The 24,303-nt window shown below is 40.6% G+C and overlaps 1 protein-coding gene across 1 annotated transcript; it reads right to left on the reverse strand.

Moving 5' to 3' along the window:
* Window positions 1–284: 284 nt before the first annotated feature.
* Window positions 285–24,303, reverse strand: Ticam2 (toll like receptor adaptor molecule 2). Its single transcript, XM_017796136.2, has 2 exons — window positions 24,250–24,303; window positions 285–1,899 (listed from the first exon to the last, which is right to left on the reverse strand). Exon 2 carries the CDS (start codon window positions 1,841–1,843, stop codon window positions 1,157–1,159), a length of 687 nt encoding a protein of 228 aa, XP_017651625.1. The 5' UTR covers window positions 1,844–1,899; window positions 24,250–24,303; the 3' UTR covers window positions 285–1,156.

A 24,303-nucleotide genomic window follows, 5' to 3' on the forward strand; every position in this document is an offset into this window, starting at 1 on the left:
CGTATTCATCCTCAGTGGCAGAGATTGGACTGCAAGTAGGTCTCCTGCCCCCTGATGGGCACTTTCTCATTATGTGACATGACTCACTCTGCCCCATCCTTAATCTATACTTATTGGCACTGCCTCAGCCTCAGATGGGCAGAAGTTCTGTGAGGGAAAGGAACAGGCCTGGGTGGGCCTCTGGTTTTGTGAGAAGGGGGAGAGGAGATAGTAAAAATACTTTTTCTGCTTCCATCCTAAGTCTTCAGAACCAAAACACAACACACACACACACACACACACACACACACACACACACACACACACACACACACACAGATGCACACGCACTCGCACATACAGCCCAACCACCCTAGATGAGAAACATTCCCTGAGTTGAGAGTTGTGTGCAAGGGAATATTTTAAAGGCTAATATGAGACGTCATTGATTTTCAAGGCGAACAGCTGGTGAATCATACACTTTTCAGCTCTGCAAATGGTGCCCTGGTTATAGATGATCACTAACAGTGAGAGCTTCCGATCAGGACAAATCTGCGCAGCATCTCTGCCTACCACGCTCTCAAAAGGACTACCACTCAGAGGTGGAAACTAGCTCCAAATTCAAGCAGGAAAGCAAGCACATTTGACTGGATTCTTTTCAGAAGCCTGACCAGTCTAACAACCACTTCTGATCTCACACTCAGGAGCATCAACATTCCATATCCTAATCTGGAAATCCCTGTTTCTGGGTAAAGCATGAGACTGTCCTGTTGTAACACTCATGAGCCCTGTAGGAGAGGAGGTGCTTGACTGCTTGGAGCCATTTTTTTTCTTCATGTCCTTTGAGGAGTTTGTTATCCTATTTTGCCTTCATACTTTGAAAATGTCTATTGTACATTTTTATTCCTGGTTCATATAATGAACAGGAGTTAAGAATATCCATGAACTTGGAAAACTATGAAAGGAAAGTTTTTGAAACTCAAAAAAATCTTGGGTTTAACATCAAAAAGTGTCACAATTCTAGCCCTGCAGAAATGTATGCTTTCTTGTGCTCCATGGGTTTCCTTAGAGCAGGCTCACTTTCATTTAAGTGTCTCTTAGAAATTGCATTCTCAAGTGTAGATTAATCATTTGGTTTATAAAACAGGAGTTAGCCTGTTACATCTCAGGCAATAAACTATCTTCGCATCGTATTTCGTGTCTCTTTCCATATAGTTTGTTGTGTCTCATACACAGAATCCTGAAAAATTCTTTCTACCTGCGTAGAAAAGCCCCGACTTTCTTCCTCTAAGGCATTGATGGTTTGCAGAGCCAAGGGAGTCCTTTCCCTGGGAAGAGGGTTGTTCAGGGGCCGCATGGGTATAACAGAGTTGTATTTGTGTTGCCTGTTCACAGAATTCATCAGGGATGTGTAGAACTGGAAATTACACCAGGTGTCTCTTAAGAAGTTTTCAGTCAATAATAAGATTGTCCATGCAGATCCATTCACAGCATCATCTAGATTCTGTAAATGCTGTCTGCCACATGGCATCTCAGCGAAAATTATTCCAGGCTTGATACCAAAATCATTCTGTAGTAGATCCTGGACTCTGAGGGCTTCATCTGTGTCATCTTCTGCATGCAATATCACAAATTTGAGGAATGCTTCTTCCTCAGTTTCCTCTTCAGGCATGCCCCCTACTGCTTCAGCTCCCTCCTGCTCGCCTGTCGGCCGCTCTGTTGTATTGTTTTGCTCCACATCACGCAAGGACACATGCTCAGATTTCTTGGACTCTGACTCGGGATGGTCTTGACTCGTATCCACACTGTGTCTTTTACGCCAAGAAAGAGGGCAGGTATCTATTTTAGACTTCCCAATGCCCATGGCAAACTTCCAAGGCAGAAGGAAGTTTTATTTGAGTCTCAGCATTTCTTTTCAACCTTAAAGGAAAAAGAACAAAGCAGAATATTGTTAAATTTAATCAAGACATTATAAACAAGACTGGAATATAAGGTCCTAAAAAAGAAATGACAGACAATTAAGAAACTAAACTTTCTTTTGTGAGATTCACAAGGGCCACCACAGACAAGAGACACTTGGATTTTAAGTGGTATTATATTAGTACTGCAAAATTCCAGGTTAAAACAAAATATTTAAGTCTATGGACTCTAAATTCAATTTCCTCCATTAAATCACTGTACAAAGTAGAAAGGGGAAAATATAAAGAGCCAAAATATTCAAATGTTAAACTACAATAGTTGAATAAATAAATTCACTTTTGGTATCAAACATAAATTCAAAGAGGATGCAAATGTCCAAAGACGACTGGCAGGCACTCTACTAAGCTAGAGTGAAGAGAAGATCTGTGATGCCCAGTGGAGCCACGCTCAGAAATCAATGACATTTTTTTGGGGGGGTAGAATTAATTGAAAAGGTATTAGGATGCATGAAAAACCTTTTTCCAGGTAGTCCTAGAAATGTTAAAGAACATATAATTTTTTCACCCAAGAAAAGTTGGCTCAGTTTGGAAGCAAAATCAAGTAACTAAGACTAGCAGTTGTCTTCAGTGAAATCAGGAAAGAATGATGTGGTCTGCATTCATTCTGTCATCATCTGAAAGTCCAAATCAGATCAGATCAGCTGTGAAGGAAAAGTACTCTCTATGAACTTAATTTAAATAGCTGCAGAAAAGGCTGTCAATGTTGTTTCAAGAGAGATGCTTTCATCAAAAGACAGAAAACTTAGAATAGATGAATATAGGTTTCATGTTTTCAACTATGAGCTGTAGGCTATATTATTTATTATCTATGTGCAAAGACCAGAGTTCAAAAATAAATTAGGCTTTTGAGCAGATAGTTCCCTTCTCCCAGCTCACTTCTCAACTCCCATTCTTTGGAGTCAACTGTCTCTTATTTTTACTGCCACATACGTAGGATCAGTGGTCATGTAAATATATATATATATATATTCACAATGACTTAATATGACTACAGATGCTTACATAATTCAGATTTAGAAGAAACTATCCAACAAAAATGGTGAGGTTGTTAAGAAAAGCACAGGCAGAATCTTATTCTAATGTATGTATAGGTTAAAAGCACTTGCTATTACATCTGATTAGTGAAGGAATTGTTGGCTACTGCTTGTTATTCACAGTATCTGTGCTTTAAGTTCAGCACTAGTAAACCAAGCATTGAACTAATTAGCCAAGAACTATACTAAGGCATAACTCTAACATATAACCCACATACATTCAAATAATAAAGGCAAAGTAATTTGCCCCTTCTTCCCTGGTCTAGATTCACTGCTGCCTTTTGTTACTGGAGAAGGTCTCATGAGTTCACTGCCCCTAATGCTTGTTTATATATTTAGCTGACCTTTAAAAAAAATAATGATTAAAATGCAAAATGGCTTTGAAAAAATCTCACTTGTTCCCATTCACCCTGCCCTACTGCATGCCTTCCTATTGCTGTCCTCCCTTCACTCTTTATGAACAGTGTACGTATTATTTAATTTTTCAAAAAGAGTCATCATTTATGTATGTGCAGAACAGCAGTAGACAAACACTGGTGTATATTTCCCCCAATATTGTCTCCTCAGCATCTTTTATGTCAGTATTAGAGAATTTCCTCATTTATCCAACTGCATAATCTTCCAGCATGTGAATGCAATGTAACCATTCCCTGTCCTCGTATATGTAAGCTGTTTCTAGTTTATTACTATCATGAATGACTCTGTTATGAATGACTTCAAAGAAAAGTCATTTCATATTGTCCAAGCAGCTTATCTGTAAAATAGCTCCACCAAATGGTATTTCTATATCAAAGATAAAATACACCTTTTCCCTTTTTGTGTATGTTGTACAGTTTATGTGTATGTGTGTGTATGTGTGTGTGCATTTTGGTGTACAAGTTTATCTGCACGTGTACAGCTGTCAGAGATCAATGTTGGGTGTATTCCACTGTTGCTCTCCAACTTGTTTTTTGAGACAGAGTCTCTCACTGAATCTGAAGCTCAGCCATTGGCTAGGTTGGCTGACCAGTAAGCCCCAGGGACCCTCATGTCTCTGCCCACTCCCCAGCACTGGGGTTACATGAATGCACCACCATATCTGGCTTTTTCCATTAGTGGTGGGGACCCATACTCAGATCTTAATGCTTGTGCAGCAAGCACTTGACCAACTGTGCCATCTTTCCAATGCTGTTAAATACATTCTTAATAGGTTTGGCCTTGATAGGTTTGGCCAATTGCTCTGTGTAGTTCTGTGGTGTTTATTTATTTGCTTTAAACTTAATAGACTGATAACCCCACCTCTACTCTTCATCTCCAAAAGGACAAAAGTTATCGGTTATTATTAACCTATGCTTCACTGAGATAATCCCATCCTCTCAAGTAAAAGGAATGCAGAAAACATAACTTATAAGAACACAGCCTTGACACTAAAGTCCTGAAGGGATCAGCAGTTCAGAGGTCAGAATTAAGGAGAGCCCAGAATGTATGTACTTTATTTCCGGACAAAAGAGGTACCAATAACATTTGCCATATTAAAATGAGCTTGGGATGTAGAATGCTGGCCTAGCACCTGGAAGGCCCTGGGTTCTATACTAAGTGCCACAAAATAAAATCGAGTTAAAAAATAAAGTGTGGTAGCAGGAGTTGAGGCCAACCTAGGCCATACAATGAGCTCATGGTCAGCTGGTGCAACATAGTAGGCTCTCATCTTTAAAAATTCAAAATAAATAAACTAGCAAGACAATATGAGTGCAAAGAGAAATGCAACAAATACGGTGCAGCAAACAAGCCAGAATAGTACAGGAAATCCAAAACGATATAAAGAATCAGCACACAAAGGGAATTTAAGTATCAATTTTCATTATGGAAATTTACTCTGGAATCAGCAAATCTGCATGAACGTCCCAACCCTACTTTAAAATGACTATGATTTATCCTAAAAGTTATTCACTATATCTGTGTTTTGATTTCAAGATCTATAAAATGAGCGGGGCGTGGTGACACACGCCTTTAATCCCAGCACTTAGGAGGCAGAGGTAGGCGGATCTCTGTGAGTTCAAGGCCAGCTTGGTCTCCATAGCGAATCCAGACCAGCTGGGGCTACTGGAAGACCCTGTCTCAAAAACAAACAAACAAAAAAGATCTATAAAATGATAATAACTATAAAATTTGGGAGAAAAAATCACAAAAATGGAAATAAAAGCAGTGAAAATAGATTTGGATACAAGTATAGCCATGGAGATAAAAACAACCAATATAAGGAAAACCAGTGCATGTGAAATAATTACCAAATGCAAAAAAATAATTTAATTGGGCATGGTGGTGCATAGCTTTAATCCTAGCACTCAGGAGGCAGAGGCAGGCAGATCTCTGTTAGATGGTGATCAGCTTTGCAATGCTGGCAGGATCAGGCTTTATGTGCTTCCTGATTGTATATACAGTATGATGCAGGAAGTGGTCTTGCCCACACACCTAACCTGACTCCAGTCAAGTCTTTAGACATCACTGCCAGTTTATAGAAAGTGACAAGGATAAGAAAAATGCCCATCGAGAGGTCAATAAATGGAGGTGGCGGTACTTGTTGGGAAGAAGAAAGGTTTCAGCGGGAGAAGGAGGGCTATGAGAGAGGGAGATGGGCAGCAAAAAATGACTAAAATTCATTGTGTATATGTGTATGAAACTGTCAAAAATAAAAATGGGAAAAAAGAGTGGACAAAATTATAATATATTGCTATGGTGTAATACAAAAGAATGAACTATTGATGCGTACAATGGCATGGATGAATCTCAAGATAATTATTCTGTGTGAGGGAAGCCAGATCCCTACCCTAAAGTACATATTGTAAGATTCTATTTAAATAAAATCCACAGACTGCAAACTGATAGTGACAGCCTTCCTCCAGGTCTGTTCAGAAGGCATCTTTAATATTTCTCTAACTTGTAGTCATTCTTCCTCTGGCCCCTCTTCCTTCTTCACTGCTGGGGTTCTAGCCCTGTATGTGCTCCACCACAGTTCTACCACCAGCCGCAAGTGTTCGTTCTTTGTATGGCATTATTGAGAGATAACTGCCATTTACTTTTAAAGATCCACTTATTTTAGAATTCTGTTGTGCTGCTGCAGTTATCTTGAATCTAAAACACAGCTTGTTCTCTACGATCCATCATATTAACTTCGACAAACAAGCTTTTATCATCTGACTGCATGCTGAGGTTGGATTAGAAAACACAATCATGGTCTACAGCCATACGGCTCTGAACACCCCTGATCTCATCTGATCTCAGAGGCTAAGCAGAGTCACATCTGGTTAATACTTGGAGGGGAGAAAACGCAGGCAAGGACCTAAAATGGTGGCCCATTTTTCTTAGTAGTGAAAGAAAAGCATGTAACTTGATAAACAGCACTAAAAAGGCACTCACTGAGTTTACTCATTTAAAAATATTTACTTATCTACAAAGTTCTAAGAGCTGAACTTCATCGGTGAACATAACAGAAAAATATCTTTACCCTGGCTAATTGGGGAGACAAAGAATAAAAAAGGAAACATATGTATTACACAGTATAAGAGTATAAAGTAATATATATACACATTCATGTAATAAAAGGTATTAAGAGCTATGGAAAAGGCAGAAAAGGTGATTGAGACTGGTTGGTGGACATTTTGTTTTTTAAATAAGTCTGTCAGGGAATAAGGCCTACAGACACTAACGAGGAGAAGAAGAGCATTTTGGGCAAGGAAGAGCAAACACATAGAACCGGAGGCTGGGAAGTGCCTAGCATGTGAGGAGCAATGGGAAGTGGGGGTACAGGGCAGATGCTTGAGCAAAAAGCAGGAGATAACAAGAGAAGGCAGAGGGGCAGCATGATCTAATCAGGTTTACAGACCACTCAGCTAATGCATTAGAATAGAATGAAGACAGCCAAGGGCAGAAGCAAAATTCTAGTCAGGAGTCTGTTACACCAGTGATGGTGGCTTGAGACCAAATGGCAGGGAGCAGATGGCTGGATTTGGGGCCGGTTTTGAAAGAACTGAGAGGAATTGTTAATGATTCTGAGCAGGCACTGAGTACTCTGGAATCTGGGAGACAGGTTCAGCTAGGAGATAAACATTCGGAATTTATACATACAATTTGTAACCTAAAGACAATTTGAGATTAAGAGAAAGAGTATATAGAGAAAAAGGAAGTAGTCCAGATGATAACAAGAGATACAAATTGGCTAAGAAATTGGCTAGGCAGTTTAGGGTAAAAAAAAGAAAAATGATTTCATTTCTTTCTTGGCTAAAAGCTGGAACTGTCCTTAGCCTGTCAGTACATTTGTCCTGAGGCTAGAGATGCCAGAACTATCTAGGACTGGATGTCTCTGGTTCAACCACAGCCAGAGGCTGAGGATGTCAAAAAGGGGGTCTGGTTTCCTCCTTATCTCTTTTCCCTAAAGGAGTAGCCTGTTCCTAGAAACTACACTGAGCTCTTGACTGAAACCACAGGGACCTCAACCTTTGGAAAGGAAACTAGACTAACCAGCTCATCTCCTGTTCCCTTCTCCATCCACTAAAGCCTTATTAATTCCAAGGCACCAAGGCTCTATGAACTCCCACTCCTGGGGACCTCTCCTGCTGTACAGGAGCTCTGCTTTCTTTCTCTCCTCAGTTCCCCATAATAAAATACTTCTTTCTAAAACTCACCCTCTGTCATCTATGAATCTCATTCTTTGAATTTGTGAGACAAGAATTCTAAAGTCTCTGGTTTGAGGTGGTTTGGGTGGCCATTAAGTTTCTGTGACCCTAGCCCCTGAAGTTAAGCACCACAGAGCCAAGAAAGACTCCATGGCTCTCAAAGACACCCTGATATTTTGAGACATCACAAGGGCTGAACCCTTAGAGCACTCCAACATATGGAGGTCAAGAACCAAAAGAACCAGCAAAGGAATCGAAGGAGGGGTGGTCAGGAAGGTGGGAGGAAAACTGGGACAGCGTCGTATCCCAGATGTCAAGGGAAGAAACCCTTCAAGAGAGAGTGTTCAATTGCCTTCAAATGCTCATGGACCAGCCGAAGAGGATGTGCACTGAGAAATCTGGGGACTTGAGAGATGTGTCGATTGAGATAAGTAGATTTGACAGAGTTGGGGGGAAGAAGGGTAGAGTTCAAAAGAAGACAGGAAAATAGAAAAAGTATAGAAAGCTGTGTGTGTGTGTGTGTGTGTGTGTGTGTGTGTGCGCACATGTGTGTGCAGGCTGAAGTACAACCTGAAGTGTCATTCCTTAAGTGTCAGCTACCTGATCTCTGAGAGGATTTCTCATTGTTTTACCAGAGCTCATCAGTTAGGCTAGGGTGGCTGGCCAGTGAGACCCAGTGATCTCCCTGTTTCTGCCTCCTCAGTGCTGGGATCACAAGCACATACCACCATGCCCAGCTTTTTAAAATGTGGGTTCAGGGAATCAAACCCAGGTCCTCTTGCAAACACTTTACTATCTCCCCAGTCCTAGAAAATCATTTTGAAAATTTTTTGTCACAAAGTGAAGGGGTAAAATGAAGTAAGATTGGTAGAGAAGTGGTACCTAGTGAGGATATTTTAAAAATAAAGATAACTGTTAATGGCAGAGAGCTGCATCATGGGGTAAGTACACACAGAAAGGAAGCGGGAGATAGTGATGCCTGGGTAGGCAAGGGAGTAGTCTGCCCTTGCTAGGTAAATGGGCAGAGCTCCATAGTAAAATTCAGAGAAGGCAGAGCTAATGGTATGGATATAGGTGTGTATCCTGGGAGGGAGGCGGGTGCTGCAGGCCTCTTAACTGCTTCACTGTTCTCATTAAAATAGGAATTGAGGCCTTTCTAAGGATTGCCTTAAATCTCAGATCTCATTTTGAAATAGAACAGGAGGTGCCTATTGAGGAGATAATCACATGTCTGTGTGCTATTGCTCTTTCCCGGGCCCAAAGCTGGTGAGCCCCAGGTGTACTCTTCCTCCCAGAAGACTTCTGTGCTAGGAGAGGAGTACAGCCTCTCTTCCTGTAGAAATTTCCCTGAAGGCCCCTCTGGGGCAGCTCTAGCTCTAGCTGCCAGACGTCTCATTCTGCCCATGACTAAAGATGGAAACATCAATGTGAATTTTCCTTTCCTGTTAAGCTTAGTTTCCACATCCAGGCCTCTGTGATTTAATGTTTTGTGAAGCCAGGTGTTTGGCCAAATGTCAGAGTAAATGCTGCTATGATGGTGATTAACATTTAAATCAGTAGACTTTTTTTTTTAACTTTATCTCAAACTTTATTGAGAATTTCATACATGTACATAAGATCTCTCCTGTTTTTTAATGGGGCTTTTTGCTACTCTAACATTCCCCCTTCTGAAGAAGTAACCCTAAAATTTAGGGATTAGACAAAAGCTCCCAAATATTTTTGACATTTTTGGCCTTTGGAACAAAGTATGTTGCTAAATCAGTAGACTTTGAGCAAAGCAGATCAGCCTTCATAATGTAGAAGGGCCATATGCCATCAGCTGGAGGCTCTAGGAGCAATCCTGAGATGCCCAGAGGAAGGATTCTGCCTGCAGAAGCATGCCAGATGAAATTCTGAGTACCTAGCCTTTAGACTCGAGAATGTGTCAACTCTTGTTTTAAGTTGGGGATTGAGCCTAGAGCCTCATATATGCTGGGGAAGCCCTTTATCATGGAGGTACACCACTTTATCACTGAAGTATATCCCCAGCCCCAAGAACATATCAATTCTTGCTTGAATTCTCAACCTAGTTTGCTCTACTTAGCACTTTCTGTTCTGAGTTAATCCTTTAAAATTTATCCTTCTCCCTCACTCCCATTTATCTTATATTGGTCCACTTGCTCTGGAAGGAATCCTAATATAATCTTCCTTAGATTGCCTTCAAATTAAAAGTTAATGTTCATCTTCTTAAAACATTTTGAACACAAGAAGATAGTAGTAAGTAAAATAATAATCAGTAATAATAATAATAATGTTGATACTATAAATTCAATACTGTGTAACACATATCTTTCTGCTTAACAAGATAATGTTAAGAAATTGTTGCCCAAAACTAAACTGTGATGATGGATACAACATCCAAATATAGGGCCAAAACTATAGCAAAGATCAGCCAAGAAACACTGCCCACCTCATGTTCCTGTGTATAAATATACGACTCTCAGTTTGTATGTTTATCACAGGAAAAGATTATATATTTAAGTGAGTGCCTTTGAAATTTAACACATTTAAAATCATGGCATATCCCTGACTCCTTTGGTTCAGAGAACCTTTTTCCTTTCATATCTGAACAGTACCATCTTGTGGTAGGTATATGTAAAATCAATGGTTTCTTGTCCAACTAATGTTTAGCTATTAGTAAATGACTTATTGTTATTCATAGGTTTTTTTTAGTTTAGTTTAGTTTAGTTTTGTTTTTTTGGAAAGTTGTTCTGCACAAAGACCTGCTGTTTGAAGGATGTGAAGTCAGGAAGACAAGACAGACAATTAGGGCCCACTGTATTCCTGTTTTATTCTGAGAACCAGGAGATATGAAGGCACTCAGGAAGCCCATCTGCATGCAGCAGAGAGTGCCTCACAGCAGCAAGACCAAGAGAGCGTAATTCTCAAAATCACTTCGGTATCAGGGCCAAGTAAGTTAGGATCATTTTGCACTAGATATTTATATGGTTCAATTCTATGCTTGTGGGTACAAGAGGAGAATAGTAGTAAGAGACAAGGGTGAAGAAGTTTAAGAGAGCAAAGAGGCTAAAAAGTATAATACTCAGGGGGTTGGAGAAGTGGCTCAACGGTTAAGAGCATGTACTGCTCTTGCAGAGGACCTGCTTGGCTCCCATTTTCATGTTGAGCAGCTCATAGCTGCCTGGAACTCCACTTCCAGGGAATCCAATGCCCTCTTCTGACCTCTGCAGGCACCTGCACTCACGTACATAGACACCCCCCCCCCCCCAACAGACTCATACACATAAAACTAAAAATAAGTCTTTAGGACGTCGGGTTGAATCGTGCTGAAAGATAGAGAGCCCTCTGGTGGGTGGGAAAGGGAGAGCAGAGCCGCAATAATTGAGAGGCAAGAATTCCTTAGGAGATTCTCATGGGCCTGGGGAGATGGCTCAGTGAAAAAAATGCTTGCTGTGCAAGAATGAGTTTGAGCCTCAAAACACATGTAAAGGCTGGGCATAGTGTACGTGCCTGCAACTCGAGCATGGGGAGGTGGCCACAGGAGGATCCCAGGGGCTTGCTGGCCAGCCAGTGGTCAGTCAGTCTAGCCAAAATGGCAAGCTTCAGGTTCAGTGAGAGACCCTGTCTCAAAATAAGGTAGAGAAGTAATTGAAGACATGCATCCTGACATCAGTCTCTAGCTTACACACACACACACACACACACACACAGAGAGAGAGAGAGAGAGAGAGAGAGACTTTGAAACTAAAGAAACTTTACTAGTAGAGAGAGAAACTGTAAAGAATGTGGATGTGAACTTAAGAGTTAAGTTCTTACTCTTTTGTTTACTGGGCAAGCACTGTCTGTTTCCTACCCTCTTTCCCCAGGAAAGCAAGGAGTCATTGAACTTCTGAATATGCTGTCACAGGGTCATGTCTATGATGAATACTAGAGATGATATGGTGACCTACAAGAACTGAACTGGCTCTCACTTTTGGGGGAGATGTGTAGGAGAGAGATGCAGTGTATTGGGAGAGCTACTGCTGTTGTCTGGAAGTTCAGACATATGGCTGTTAAGTAGGTAAAGAGATGTTCTATAGGAGATGCTGCAGATTTGCTCATCACAAACTTATTCAGTTTCCTTTTAGAGTTCCCTCCTATACAAGAAATACTAAAACTAAATCCTGACTCCCTCAAAGCTAAGGTTCCAGATATAGCAAGTTCCCCTCATCCAATGTACTGACATGGCTGATTAAATGTGGGGTACCTACTTTTCTGGTTATGATTCTGTTAGAGTTGGTGTGTTTTAGGAGCTGGCAGACCAGTCCACAGACCAGTTCTGCTGTAAGGCTTAGGAACTCAACCTAGAGTGTAGTTCTTCAATTTTCCTAGTAATACTGTAAATTCAATATCTTGTAACACATATCTTTCTGATTAACCTAACTAGAAAATGTTTCAATATTGTTGTCCAAAACTAAATAGTGATGGATATAACATCCAAATACAGGGCCAGGAACTACAGGAAGGATCAGCCAAGAAACACTGCCCACCACATTTCTATAAATAAACAGAATTTTACGTACTGTCTGTAGGCAATTTTGTTCTACAGAGGCTGGGCTCAGTAGTTCCAACAGAAATTATATGGCCCATAAAGCCTACAATATTTGCTATTTATCTCTTTACCAAAAAAAAAGCTTGCCAGTCCCTGAACTGGCATGGGAATGCCAAGCTCTGTGAAGCTGCCAGGACAGATCCGTGTCAGCCAGATGAGGAACATGTGGACTAGTCTTAAACTCCTTCACACTGGAAATGTTTTAAAATTCCAACTAGGGGCTGGAGAGATGGTTCTGCAGTTAAGAGTGCATACTACTATTCTAGAAGACCCAAGTCCAGTTCCCAAGCATCCATGTCAGGTGGCTCATAACTACTTTTAACTCCAGCTCAGGGAATCCCACATGTGCACACACAGACACACATGTACATACATCTAATTAAAAATAAGATACATCTTCAAGAGAGGGGGATAGTAGGAGACAAGTATTATCAAAGGATTAATGGAGGTGCTTTGGGGACAGAGGGGGGAGAGTTATACAGGGAGAGAGAAAGGAGATATAAATAATGCTTAGATGGTGTTAAAAACCAGAGGGAAATGTGTTAGGTCAAAAGCCTACTAAAATACATTATATATACATATGTGCATATATACAGATAATATATGGAGAAACTTCCCTTTGAGTTGTTGGTCAGGGTAGTGCAAGAGACTCCCAAAATAACACAGGCTATTGCCACAGCTCTTGATTGCCTCCCAGAATTTAAAGGTAAGATCTTATTACTGAAGATAGGACATTACTTTGGTATAGGACTTTGAGCAATGGAGCTGGAACTGACCTGGAAGCCTCCTCCCTGAAGACTAGCTCTCAGTATCAGAGGATACTACACAAGCTGCTAAGGGAGAAAATCAATCAATGGTCCAACCCAACTGTAAAACCTAATAAACACAACAGTGACTGGCCCAGCAAACTATTTCTATTGGTGCAGTAGTGGCACTTTTATCTTGGGGGGTAATCAACGGCTATCTAATTGGACTTAAAGCCTACTAAATGGGAGGTAACTAATGTGAGGTACTGTAAACATAACCAAATACACATGGCTGGAGAGTTCATAGATCTTAGGGAAAACCCTAAGTCTGTTACAACCATAGACAAATGTAATTTCTTACTGTACACTAAATATGCATCCTTATATTTACAGACAAGTATACTTCTCTCACCACTCATCAAAGGTTCTTGTTTTTTTTTTTTTTTTTTGCAACACATGGAGACTCTTACAGAGTTCCACAACTAGTTACATACAGATAATAAATGCCTGTGGGATGCCCAGTCCTAAGTGACACTCTACAATGCAACCTCTACACCTAAGGCTCAGGGAACATGGTAGAACAAGGGAGAGAGAATACTAATGCATCTCTCAACTCTCAGTGGCAATGCTTCCTCATGTAACAGATGGTGATTAACACAGAAAGCCACAATTGGCCAAAATGTAGAGAATAAGAGATTGAGGGCTGTGCATCCCTGGATAGGATTCCTGTATTAAACCCCTGCCACCCAGGGCTCAGGTACCATTGTGGAAGAGAAGGTGGAAAGACTGTAAGAGCCAGGAATGGTGGGTGACCACCAGGCTTTTGGGAACTTGTTCATATAAACTTACAACAATGGTCACAGCATGCACAGGATCCACGCAATCTCAAACCAGACAAAAACCCAGCATAGAAGTAGGGAAATGGTCCCAACCTTAGCTGAGGAACTATTAACAACTGATCACTGCTGTATGAGAGAGTTGGTCTTCTTTAAAAGAATGATGCTAGATATATTGACCAGACTCCAGTGGATGAACTCACACCGAGGGACATCTGGGGACACAAACTTGACTTGGAAGGCCTTAATATATATGACAGAATGTATGAAATCTGGTGGGCAGGCTATGGGAAGGGTGCAGATAGGGGACGGGGACTAAATATGGTCAAAATGTATTGTATGAAATGCACAAAACTCAATAAATTTTAAAAATTAAGATAAATCTTAAAAACATTCAAACTACGTTAGTATTCTCCAGAACAGATGGGCAGAGTTTAGACTTACCTTGACCTTCAACAACATCCTTGGAAATCACTGTCATTTATTTCTTTTCATCTTTGAGGAACTGCAGAGAATCCATAAGAATGGCCAGGTCTATATAATAAATGGACTAATGATCAAATATTACTTACCTATCATTACTTTTTTGTTGTTGATTTTTTTGACAAGGTCACCCTAGTCCCAGCCCACCTGGAAGTCATTATTTGGTCCAGATTGGTGCACATCACCTATCATTTCTTATTGATAGCCAAAGTTCACTTGCATTTTTACTTTCTATTCTTAGATATTAGAGGTTACACTGGAAAGTTTAGAGAGGTACACTATTCAAGACTAGCATCTTCTATCTTTTCTTCATGGTACTAATCACAACCACGATTAATTATGTGCATGATTACCTGCTTCATTCAGCTTGTTCCCACTAGATTCTATTAGAACAAGGACCAACTTCATCTTGTTCATTGCTATATTCTCAGAGGCCAACAGTCAACATTCAACACCTTTTGAGTAAATGAATGGATTAAACAATTCTAGCACAAGTCTAAGATGGTTCTTTAGATTTAGAGAGATAGCCAGAGTGTTCTTTATTGTCCCTTTTATGTAGTTATAGGCTCAGTCAGAATACAGACTAGCCAATCCAAATATATTTTGTTGGATATTTTAACAAGAAATTCGGTTACACTTCAAAAAATTATGTGAATGGGAATACGTTAACTTGTTGCAAAAATTTTAGAAAACAAGGGACTGCAAAGTGGAGAAAAGGACCCCATTCAACTGCCAAGAAATGAAACATGGGGCTGAAGAGATGGCTCTGTGGTTATGAGCACTAACTGCTCTTCCAGAGGCCCTGGGCTTGATTCCCAACACCTGTGGCTCACAACTGTTTGTAGCTCCAGTTCCAGTAGATCCACTGAATTCCACAGGCACTGCACCCATGTGGTGCACTTACATATATGCAGGCAAAACACTCATACATATAAAAAATTCAATAAATAAAACTTGAGAAATGCTTGGGAGGCAGAGGCAGGCAGATCTTTGTCTGTTCAATGCCAGCCTGGTCTACATAGTGAGTTCCAGGCCAGCTGGGACTACAGGGAGACCCTATCTCAAAAAGACAAAAATTTTAAGTTTTTTTCATTTGGGGCTGGAGAGATATCTCAGTTGGTAAAGGGAGGACCTGAGTTTGATCCCCAGAACCCAAGTTAGAAAATAATAATTAGACCAGGTGTGGTGGGTCACACCTTTAATCCCAGCACTTGGGAGGCAGAGGCAAGGGGATCTCTGTAAGTTCAAGGCCAGCCTGGTCTATATAATGAGTTTCAGGCCAACTGGGGCTACAGGGAGACCTTGTCTCAAAAAATTAAACAAAAAAAAAAAGAAGAAATGAAACTTGGAACTTTTCTATAGTGTTTCCATGTTTCCCACACTGGTCAAAGATTTCTGTACAAGATGGTTGCTTTGTGATTAAAAAGCAACAGAGGAGGCTGGAGAGATAATTCAGTGGTTAAGAACACTGACTGCTCTTACAGAGGACCTGGATTAGATTCCCAGCACCCACATGGTGGCTAACAACCATCCATAACTAGGAATGCATCTGATGTCGGCTTCTGACTTCCAAGGGCATTGCACGACATGGGTGCACCTACCTACCTACAAGCAATACATACACACACACACACATAAAATTAATAAATAAATTTTTTAAATAAAAAATAAAAAAAACAGAACCATATATATATATTCTATATTATTTATTCTAACAAGGAAAATCCTTTTAGGTGATCTATTGTATTAAAAACTCAAGTTCACCTTATATCCTATTAGCACACAGATGTAAGAGCTACTTATAACCAGCTTCCTTTAGGATTTATAAGTTTCTTCTGTTTTGACTTTTATCCTGCTTTTATTTGCCCACTGTGCTTACCTAATATCATTTCCTTAGAACCATAATCTTTTTCTTCTTTCTCTTCCAAACATATAGGCTACAATGGAAAGAGAAAATGGTAATTCTTTCTTTCTTTCTTTCTTTCTTTCTTTCTTTCTTTCTTTCTTTCAAAAATTTTAATTTTTGAGATGGGGTCTCCTTGTAGCCCCAGCTGTCCTGGAATTCACTGTGTAGTCCAGGCTGGCCTCGAACTCACAAAGATCCACCTGCCTCTGCCTCCAAAGTGCTGGGATTAAAGGTGTGTGCCACCATGCATGGCTTCATAATTCTTTATTTTTATTCTGTATGTGTTTGTGGTGTGTGTATAGTGTAGATGCACTATACACATACACATGGGTGCACATGCATGTATGTGTGTATATGTGTATGTATGTGTACATGTGGAAGACAGAGGTTGATGTCAGGTATGCATCAAGTGTTTTCTTCATTTGTTCTCCACCTTCTTTTCTGAGACAGTCCCACTGAATCTGGATGTCACTGATTGGCTGGTCTGGCTGGCCAGTGAGCACTAAGGATCCAAAAGTCTCCCATCACACTGGGTCAGTGTGGGGTTTCAGATTCATGCTACAGTGGGTTTTTTTTTAAATGACTTTTTAAAGGGGGTTCTAACAGGGGGCTGGAAAGTTGGCTCAGTGGTTAAGAGCACTGGTTGTCCTTGCAGAGGACCTGGGTTCTATTCCCAGCATCCACATGGCAGCTAACAACCATCCGTAACTCCAGTTCTGAGGAATCTGATGCCCTCTTATGACTTCTATGGGCATTGCATGACATGGGGTACTCTTAAATATTTGCAGGCAATATACTCATACACATAAAATAAATTTAAAATAATAAATAAAATATTTTTAAGTGGGCTCTGGGAATTTAACCCTCATGCTTAGGTAGAAAACACTGAACTCACTGAGTCACTCCACAGTCCCAGGAAGTGATAATCCTTATGGTAAATTTTTAATTCATGGCAAGTTCTGTGGTAAAATCCATTATGTCTTTGAAGTCACTGAAAGGTATCTTCCAGACATGAAAATGACATCACACATACATATATACATACTTACATACATATATACAGAAATAGTGGAATGCTTTGGCATTAAGAAAGTACCACATGGCTTGGGTCTCTGTCAATAATAGTAATATACTGTCTACCTACCAAGACAGAAACCTGGAAATCACTCTCACATTCTTTTCCCAATCCTCCCCAAATCTTCACCCAGTTAATTTTTAATTATTGCTAATAATTACATCTTCTACACGTTTCCAATACTTCCCTACCCTCTCCATGGCTTTGCCTCTATGTGAGGTAAAGACATAGCATTCCTCCTTAGATGGTTATAAGTTCCCCTAATATCCAACTGTTCTCACTGGTTCCACATCTCTTCCCTTTTGGGTCATCTTTAAAGATTTTGTTGTAATGGAAAACTTACTTTTACTGTTGCTTGAAGATCCCTCAGATAATAACTGTACCTTCAGAAAATATATTTTATTCAGATAACATATCAGGCCTCCATGACTTCATCTCTACTTTTAGCCCTAACATCTGCCTCTGCCACATTAGCCTTCAGAGCTACAATATCCAAATATTTACAGTTCCCCAAATTGGCTGTTCTAGTTTAATTTCTGTTGCTATAACAAAGCATCCTTACAAAAGGTAACTTAGGGGAGAAATGGTTTATTTGGTTTGCAGTTCCAGATTATATTCCATCATGGGGAAGTCAAGGCAGGAACTGAAGCAGCTGGTCAGAGCACATCCACAGTCAAGAGCAACATGAGAATAAATGCATCCTGATTGCTTAGCACTCAGCTAACCCTCTCCACCCTTATAAAGTCCAGGGCCCCAGTCCAAGGAACAGTGTCATCCACAATGGGCTGGGTCTTCCTACATCAGTTAACAATCAAGACAATACCTCAGAGACATGCCAAACTGATTGAGACAATTCTTCAAGTTGACAGTCTTACCTCTGTGTTTTGCCTGTTTAGAAAATATTTTTCCCCAACATCTACATGAATAACCTTCATTTACATTTCAAGACATTGTTCAGGGACTGTTTTGTTACAAAGCATACTTCTTCCATGTCAAACTAAGTATTCCTCTGTATTCTGTGAGATCCTGTTCACATCTAGCATGGAGCACTCATCTTCCTAGCCGACCTGGGAGGAAGCCTCTACCTCATTTTCTCAGACTTCCCCATCTCTGTGAATGCCACTATCATTTACCCAGCAAACAACCGAAGTGTCCTTGATACCTCCCTCCTTTTTCCTATACCTTCACTTCTAAAAAATCACCAAGTCCTGCCTATTCAGCCTCCAACACACCTCTTCAAATTATTCCACTTTGCCTCTCTACTAGCAAGTACTGGCTACTCAATCTCCATAATACCTCTCAAATTGCTACCTTTCCCTTTCTACCATGTTTTCATTTTAGATCAACATCTCTCCCTTATTATATTTTACTTTTTACTAATGTCTAGTCCATTCTCCAACCAGCAGACATACTGATCTTTCTAAATACTTACATCTGATCCAGTTATTCCCATTTGTAGCCATGAAAAGACCTATTGTGCTTAGAATCCAACTTTATTAATATGACAAATAATGTTCTACATGACCTGTATCCTTATGCTGTCCCCTCATCTAGATAAATTTTCTCCTATAATAAGATCTATGAAGACATTTTTTACATTAAATTTCTTTATGTGTATGAGTGTTTTGCCTGCATGGATGTAAATGTACCATGCGCATGAAAATTCCCTGAGTTCAGAGGAGGACATTGGATCCCCTGGAGTTACAGATGGTTGTTAACCACCATGTGGGTGCTAGGAAACCAACTGAGGTCCTCTACAAGAGCAGCCAGTGCTCTTAACCACTGAGCCATCTCTCCAGCCCCAATATGAAGAGCTCACATTTTTTTTGCATATTTGCTCTGTGCGTAATATTACTGTATTTTCTTATTGTAAGAGAACTTGGACATAGACTATCCAAAATTCTATTAGAGATTATGATGATTAATGTTCTCTGTCAACTTGACTAGATTGGGGTCCACCTAGAAGATAAGGCTTTAGGTAACCTGTGAGGATGTTTTCAGAGAGGTATACCTGTGGAGGAGTCACCCTGAATGTGGGCAGCAGCATCCTGTGAACTGGGGACTCTAAATACAAAAAGAAAAAGGAGAAAGAAGAAAGTGAGCTGAACACACCACCATCTTCTCTCTGCTTCCTGACTACAGATGTAATGTGACCAACTGCCCTGTGATCCTCACTTTATGCCTTCCTTGCCGTGATAGACTGCAGTCCTCTGAACTGTGACCCAAAGTCAACTTTCCCTTCCTTAAGTTGTTTTTGTCAGGTATTTGGTCTTATGTGTGACAAAAGTAACTAATACAGGGGTAATTAAAATGCCACAAATAAGCTAGGCATGGTAATGTATGACTATAATTCCAGCTCCTTGGGAGGGTGAGGCAGGGAGATCACAAGTTCAAGGGCTGCATGGGGTATAAAGTGAGTTCATGATCAACCTGGACAACTTAGTGACTCTGTCTCAAACTAAAAATAAGAAAAGGCTGGGGGGCACAACTGAGTAAAAGAGCAATTGTCCAGCACATGCAAAGCTCTGGGTCCAGTCCCTAGTAACAACAACAACAGCAACAAGAAAATATCCAGGTGAAGAATATATGTGTGTGTTCTTCACATAGATAAGAACAAAGAAGCCAGGCATGGTGGCACACACCTTTAATCCCAGCACTCGGTAGGTAGAGGCAGGTGGATCTCTGTGAATTCAAGGCTAGCCTGGTCTACTTAGCGAATTCCAGGTCAGCTGGGTCTACAGGGAGACCCTGTCTCAAAAAGACCAAAAAACAAACAAAGAAAAATCACACACCTTTTGGTATAGGACTTTCCTATCTATTTTATTTGGATTTTGTATTACAAAGATGAGATCGTACTATATATACAATGTTATATCAACTAGAGAAGGATTTTCTCATGTGACTAAAATTATTCATAATATTCATAAGTATTGTCAATGATTTAATAGAATTTAGACATAAGTAATAATATAGTTTATGGTGTCATTCCCCAGAGTTTAGCTGTATATCATCTGCTTTTTATAGCTATGCAAATTTCACAATAGCATGGGTTTGCTAACTCTAAAGCAAACAGAACCCATACAGCTCTGCCAGTATCCTCTGTAATTATACACTACCCATAGTACCTGAACATAAGCATCTCCATAGTCTCTAAAGAAGGCCCTTGAGAAAGTAAATGTCTAATTACTTTTTAAAATTGCTTCTGTCAGTTGGGAGGCAAGTCCCAGGCCAGCTGGAGCTACAGGGAGACCCTGTCTCAAAAAGGCCAAAAAAGAAAAAAAAAAACTTTGTTTTTGTCAAAATGCAAAAACAAAAATATAAAACTGAATTTTACCTGGGCACTTGCTTTTTTATCTTGAAATCCTGTCTCTTTCTTTACTTTGCTGCTAGGAAGCTCCATATTACACCCCCCACCCCCCAATTACTGAAGATTCCTTTTGGTAAAAGTGATACTAAATTCAAAGTTCTGGGATTACAGACACACAGTACCACACCCAGCTCTCTTTTTTTCATTTCCTATATTTAAAAGTGAAAACTGAGAACTGACCTAAAGAGAAAATCTTCTCCAAACAAGGAATATATTTTATTTTTAAAAATATAATTTAAAGATAACCTGGTATCTAAATGACACTCAAAAGAAAAATTGTAGAGTTTTCATACTACAGTACTAGCAACCAATGTTAAGACGTCATAGTTTTGTGAAATGTAGAAGTCTACACTTATTCATGGTTTTGTTTTCTGTAGTTTCAGTTACATGTAGTCAGCCACAGTTCAAAACAATTAAATGTAAAATTTCCATAAATGTGTAATTCATGTTTTTAATTCCTTGCTGTTCTGAGCAGTATCCCACCTGGACCTGAGTTGTCCCTCTGTCCAGCATATCCACATTGTGCAATGTGTGTATTCAGGCAACCCTAATCTTACCTGCTGTGCTGGATAGCTTTAGTGTCAACTTGACATACCTGGGTTGAGGGAGCCTCAATCAGGGAATTGCTTCTATTGGACTGGCCTGTGGCCAAGTCTGAAGGGCATCTTCTTGATGCGTGATGTGGGAGGGCCCAGCCCACTGTGGGTGGTGCCACCCCTGGGCAGGTGGGCCTGTGTTGCATAAGAAAGCAGACTGAGCAGGGGCCAAGGGAGCAAGCCAGTAAGCAGCGTTCCTCCATGGCCTGTTCTCCAGCTCCTGCCTCCAGGTTCCTGCCCTGAGTTCCTACCTTGGGCTCCCTGATGAACTGCGACCTGGGAGATGTAAGACAAATAAATCCTTTCCTCCCCAAGTTGGTACTGGTCAGAGTGATTTTGTCACAGAAATGAAGAAACAAACTAGGACACCTGCTATTGGGAATCCAAGCACAAGAGCAGTGATGTTGGCAATTTTATTACAGTACGTTGTTACCATTGTTTTATTTTATCAGTTATTGCTAATTTTTTTACTATGCTTAATTTATAAATTATATTTCATCATAGGTGTGTGTGTGTGTGTGTGTGTGTGTGTGTGTGTGCGCGCGTGTGTCCCTCAGAATACATATGGTTTGACAGTCTCCATGTTTTCAGGAATTCACTGGAGTCTTGGAACATATTCCCATAGATAAAAAAGGATTACTGTATTACAGAGCCTCTTCGGTACCTAACAGCAGCTCCCTTCACAGGGCCATTAGCAAAAAAGATCATGTTAGAGCAGGCCAGTAATCCTGCAACAGCACGTGAAGAGGAACATGAGGGGAGTTAGGGAGGCAGGAGATGAGATCATCGGCAGGGGCTAGATCACATAGGGCTTTGAAGTTACTGTCAAAATTTAGGTTTTTTACATCATTCTGATGAGAAGCTAGCAGAAGGTTTTAAAGGGAGTAAAAGTCCTGATATGTCTGGAAAAATTTTTACTGGTGTTAGGAGGAAGACTGCGAAGAAGCCAGGGCAGAAGAAGGAACTTAATAATCTCCTATGGTGCCTTCTCCCTCTCCAAACTAAGCTAAGAAGCACTGCCAGGTACAGTCCACAGGGTTTGCTTCATGCTTAAATGTGGGGTCTAAGCTAAAAGGAAGAGTCAAGAATGATTCCTAGAGCTGTGGACCTTGCTGTCCAGAGGTGGAGGACTAGACTATCGCTCACAAGGCTCTGGATCATTCCCTAGTGCTATGAGAAAACAAAGGATGATTCCTAGATGCCACCTTACTTGAGACAGCAGTATTCACTGAGATAAGGAAGGAAACTGAAAGAAAGCAGGAGGACTAGGTGTGTGTAATATGAGAAATTCTCTTTATACATACTAAATTGAAAGGCCTCTCAGGCTAGTTGGACACATGGAATAAAGAGATAGATATATGCTTGAGAACCTAAAGAGAAGTAAAGCTAGGGATCAAAATTCGGAAGTCATCAACTTATGGATGTTGTTTATAGTCATGAACTAAAGGCTCGGGAGAAATCACCTTGGGAGAAAGTATGTCTAGAAAAAGAACACAGCCAAGACCTGGGCCTGTGGCACTTTAGCATTCAGTGATTGAGGAACCTAAGTGACCATGAGGTAGAACTACAGGAGAATTCAATAAGCTGTAAGTCTAATGAAGAAGACAGAGATTAAGGAGGGGACCAACTCTGACAAGGTCAGGAAAGCTGAGAACTGAGCACTGTGCAGACACCAAATTCCACAAGACAGTCCCACAACAAGCAGGGGAGAGGGGGGACACCCATCTCAAGAAGGGAGAGGGAGGAAAAACAGGAGAGGTGAAACTAGAGACCCAGAGCCAAGTCTTTCAAAGTGTTTTGTTTTGTTAAACAAAAAGGAGAAAAAAGGAGGTTTGAGTTGGGAGTATTGGTTGAAGACGATTTTTAACAGTAGACATTTCTTAATGAATGAATCAAAAAAAAAAAAAACAAAAAAAAAAAAAAACGAAGGACTGGAGAGATGGCTCAGTGGTTAAGAGCACTGACTGCTTTTGCAGAGGACCGGGATTCAATTCCCAGCACCCACATGGCGGCTACCAACCAGCCTTAACTCCAGTTGCAGGGGAATCCGAAGCCCTCTTCTGAACTCCGAGGCATTGCACGACACGGGTGCACTCACATACATGCAGGCAATACACTCATACACATAAAATAAGAATAATAAATTTTTTTTAAAAATGAGGAGCAAACATCAGATATGATTCAATAATATGTGTGGTTTGTAAAACTGACCTTGTCTCTGATGCAATTATTCCTGTTTATCTATTTTCTGATATAAATGATATAAAACAGAGTTAACTTCAGTTATGCCCAACACACTGCTTAAAGTGTGAATAGGTAACTTAGGCACCTATTTTTATTTTTTTGTCTTTTTGAGACAGGGTCTCCCTGTAGTCCCAGCTGTCCTGGAACTCACTATTTAGACCAGGCTGGCCTGAACTCACACAGATCCTCCTACCTCTGCCTCTCCGAGTTCTGGGATTAAAGGCGTGCACCATCACGCCCGGCAGGAACCTATTTTTAAAAGATTTTTTTAAGAAAAGTTTACTGCCCGAGAAGACTGGAGTGGTCCCAACTACTATAATATTGAAACTAGGTCAAATTACTTTCACCCAAATTAGCTCTGGAAAAGCAGCAAAATAAGAGAAAACCCAAAACTTGCTGCATTGATGCTGCAAGGCTGGCACAGAGCTTTTAAGTCTTTTAGACTCTGGGCCAATTGCTTTCTGTACTGAGGTGTCTTTCAAAATGTTTCAAGCACTCTGGAGGCCAAGGCAGGATTGTGAGTTTGAGGCTAGCCTGGACTACAAAGAAAGCTGGAGGACAGCCTGGATTACATGGCAAAACCCTGGTGTTTTTTTTTGGGGGGGGGTGTTGGATGGTAAAATTTCCTAGTCAAAATGAAACCCAAGAATGGCAGGTAGATGTGGGCGGGGACAGAGAGGGGGATTCCCTTTCAGAATGAGGCAACTCAGGAGCTGCGCTCCCACCCCTACACCCGCCCGACTCTGCAGCATGGAACTTACCTGGAAAGCGGGTGCACCGGGCCCGGGCTCCTTAGTCTTCCTCTCCGACCCAGC

This window comes from Nannospalax galili, unplaced genomic scaffold (genome assembly GCF_000622305.1).
Source record: "Nannospalax galili isolate Female #2095 unplaced genomic scaffold, S.galili_v1.0 scaffold128, whole genome shotgun sequence".
Lineage (NCBI taxonomy): Eukaryota > Metazoa > Chordata > Mammalia > Rodentia > Spalacidae > Nannospalax > Nannospalax galili.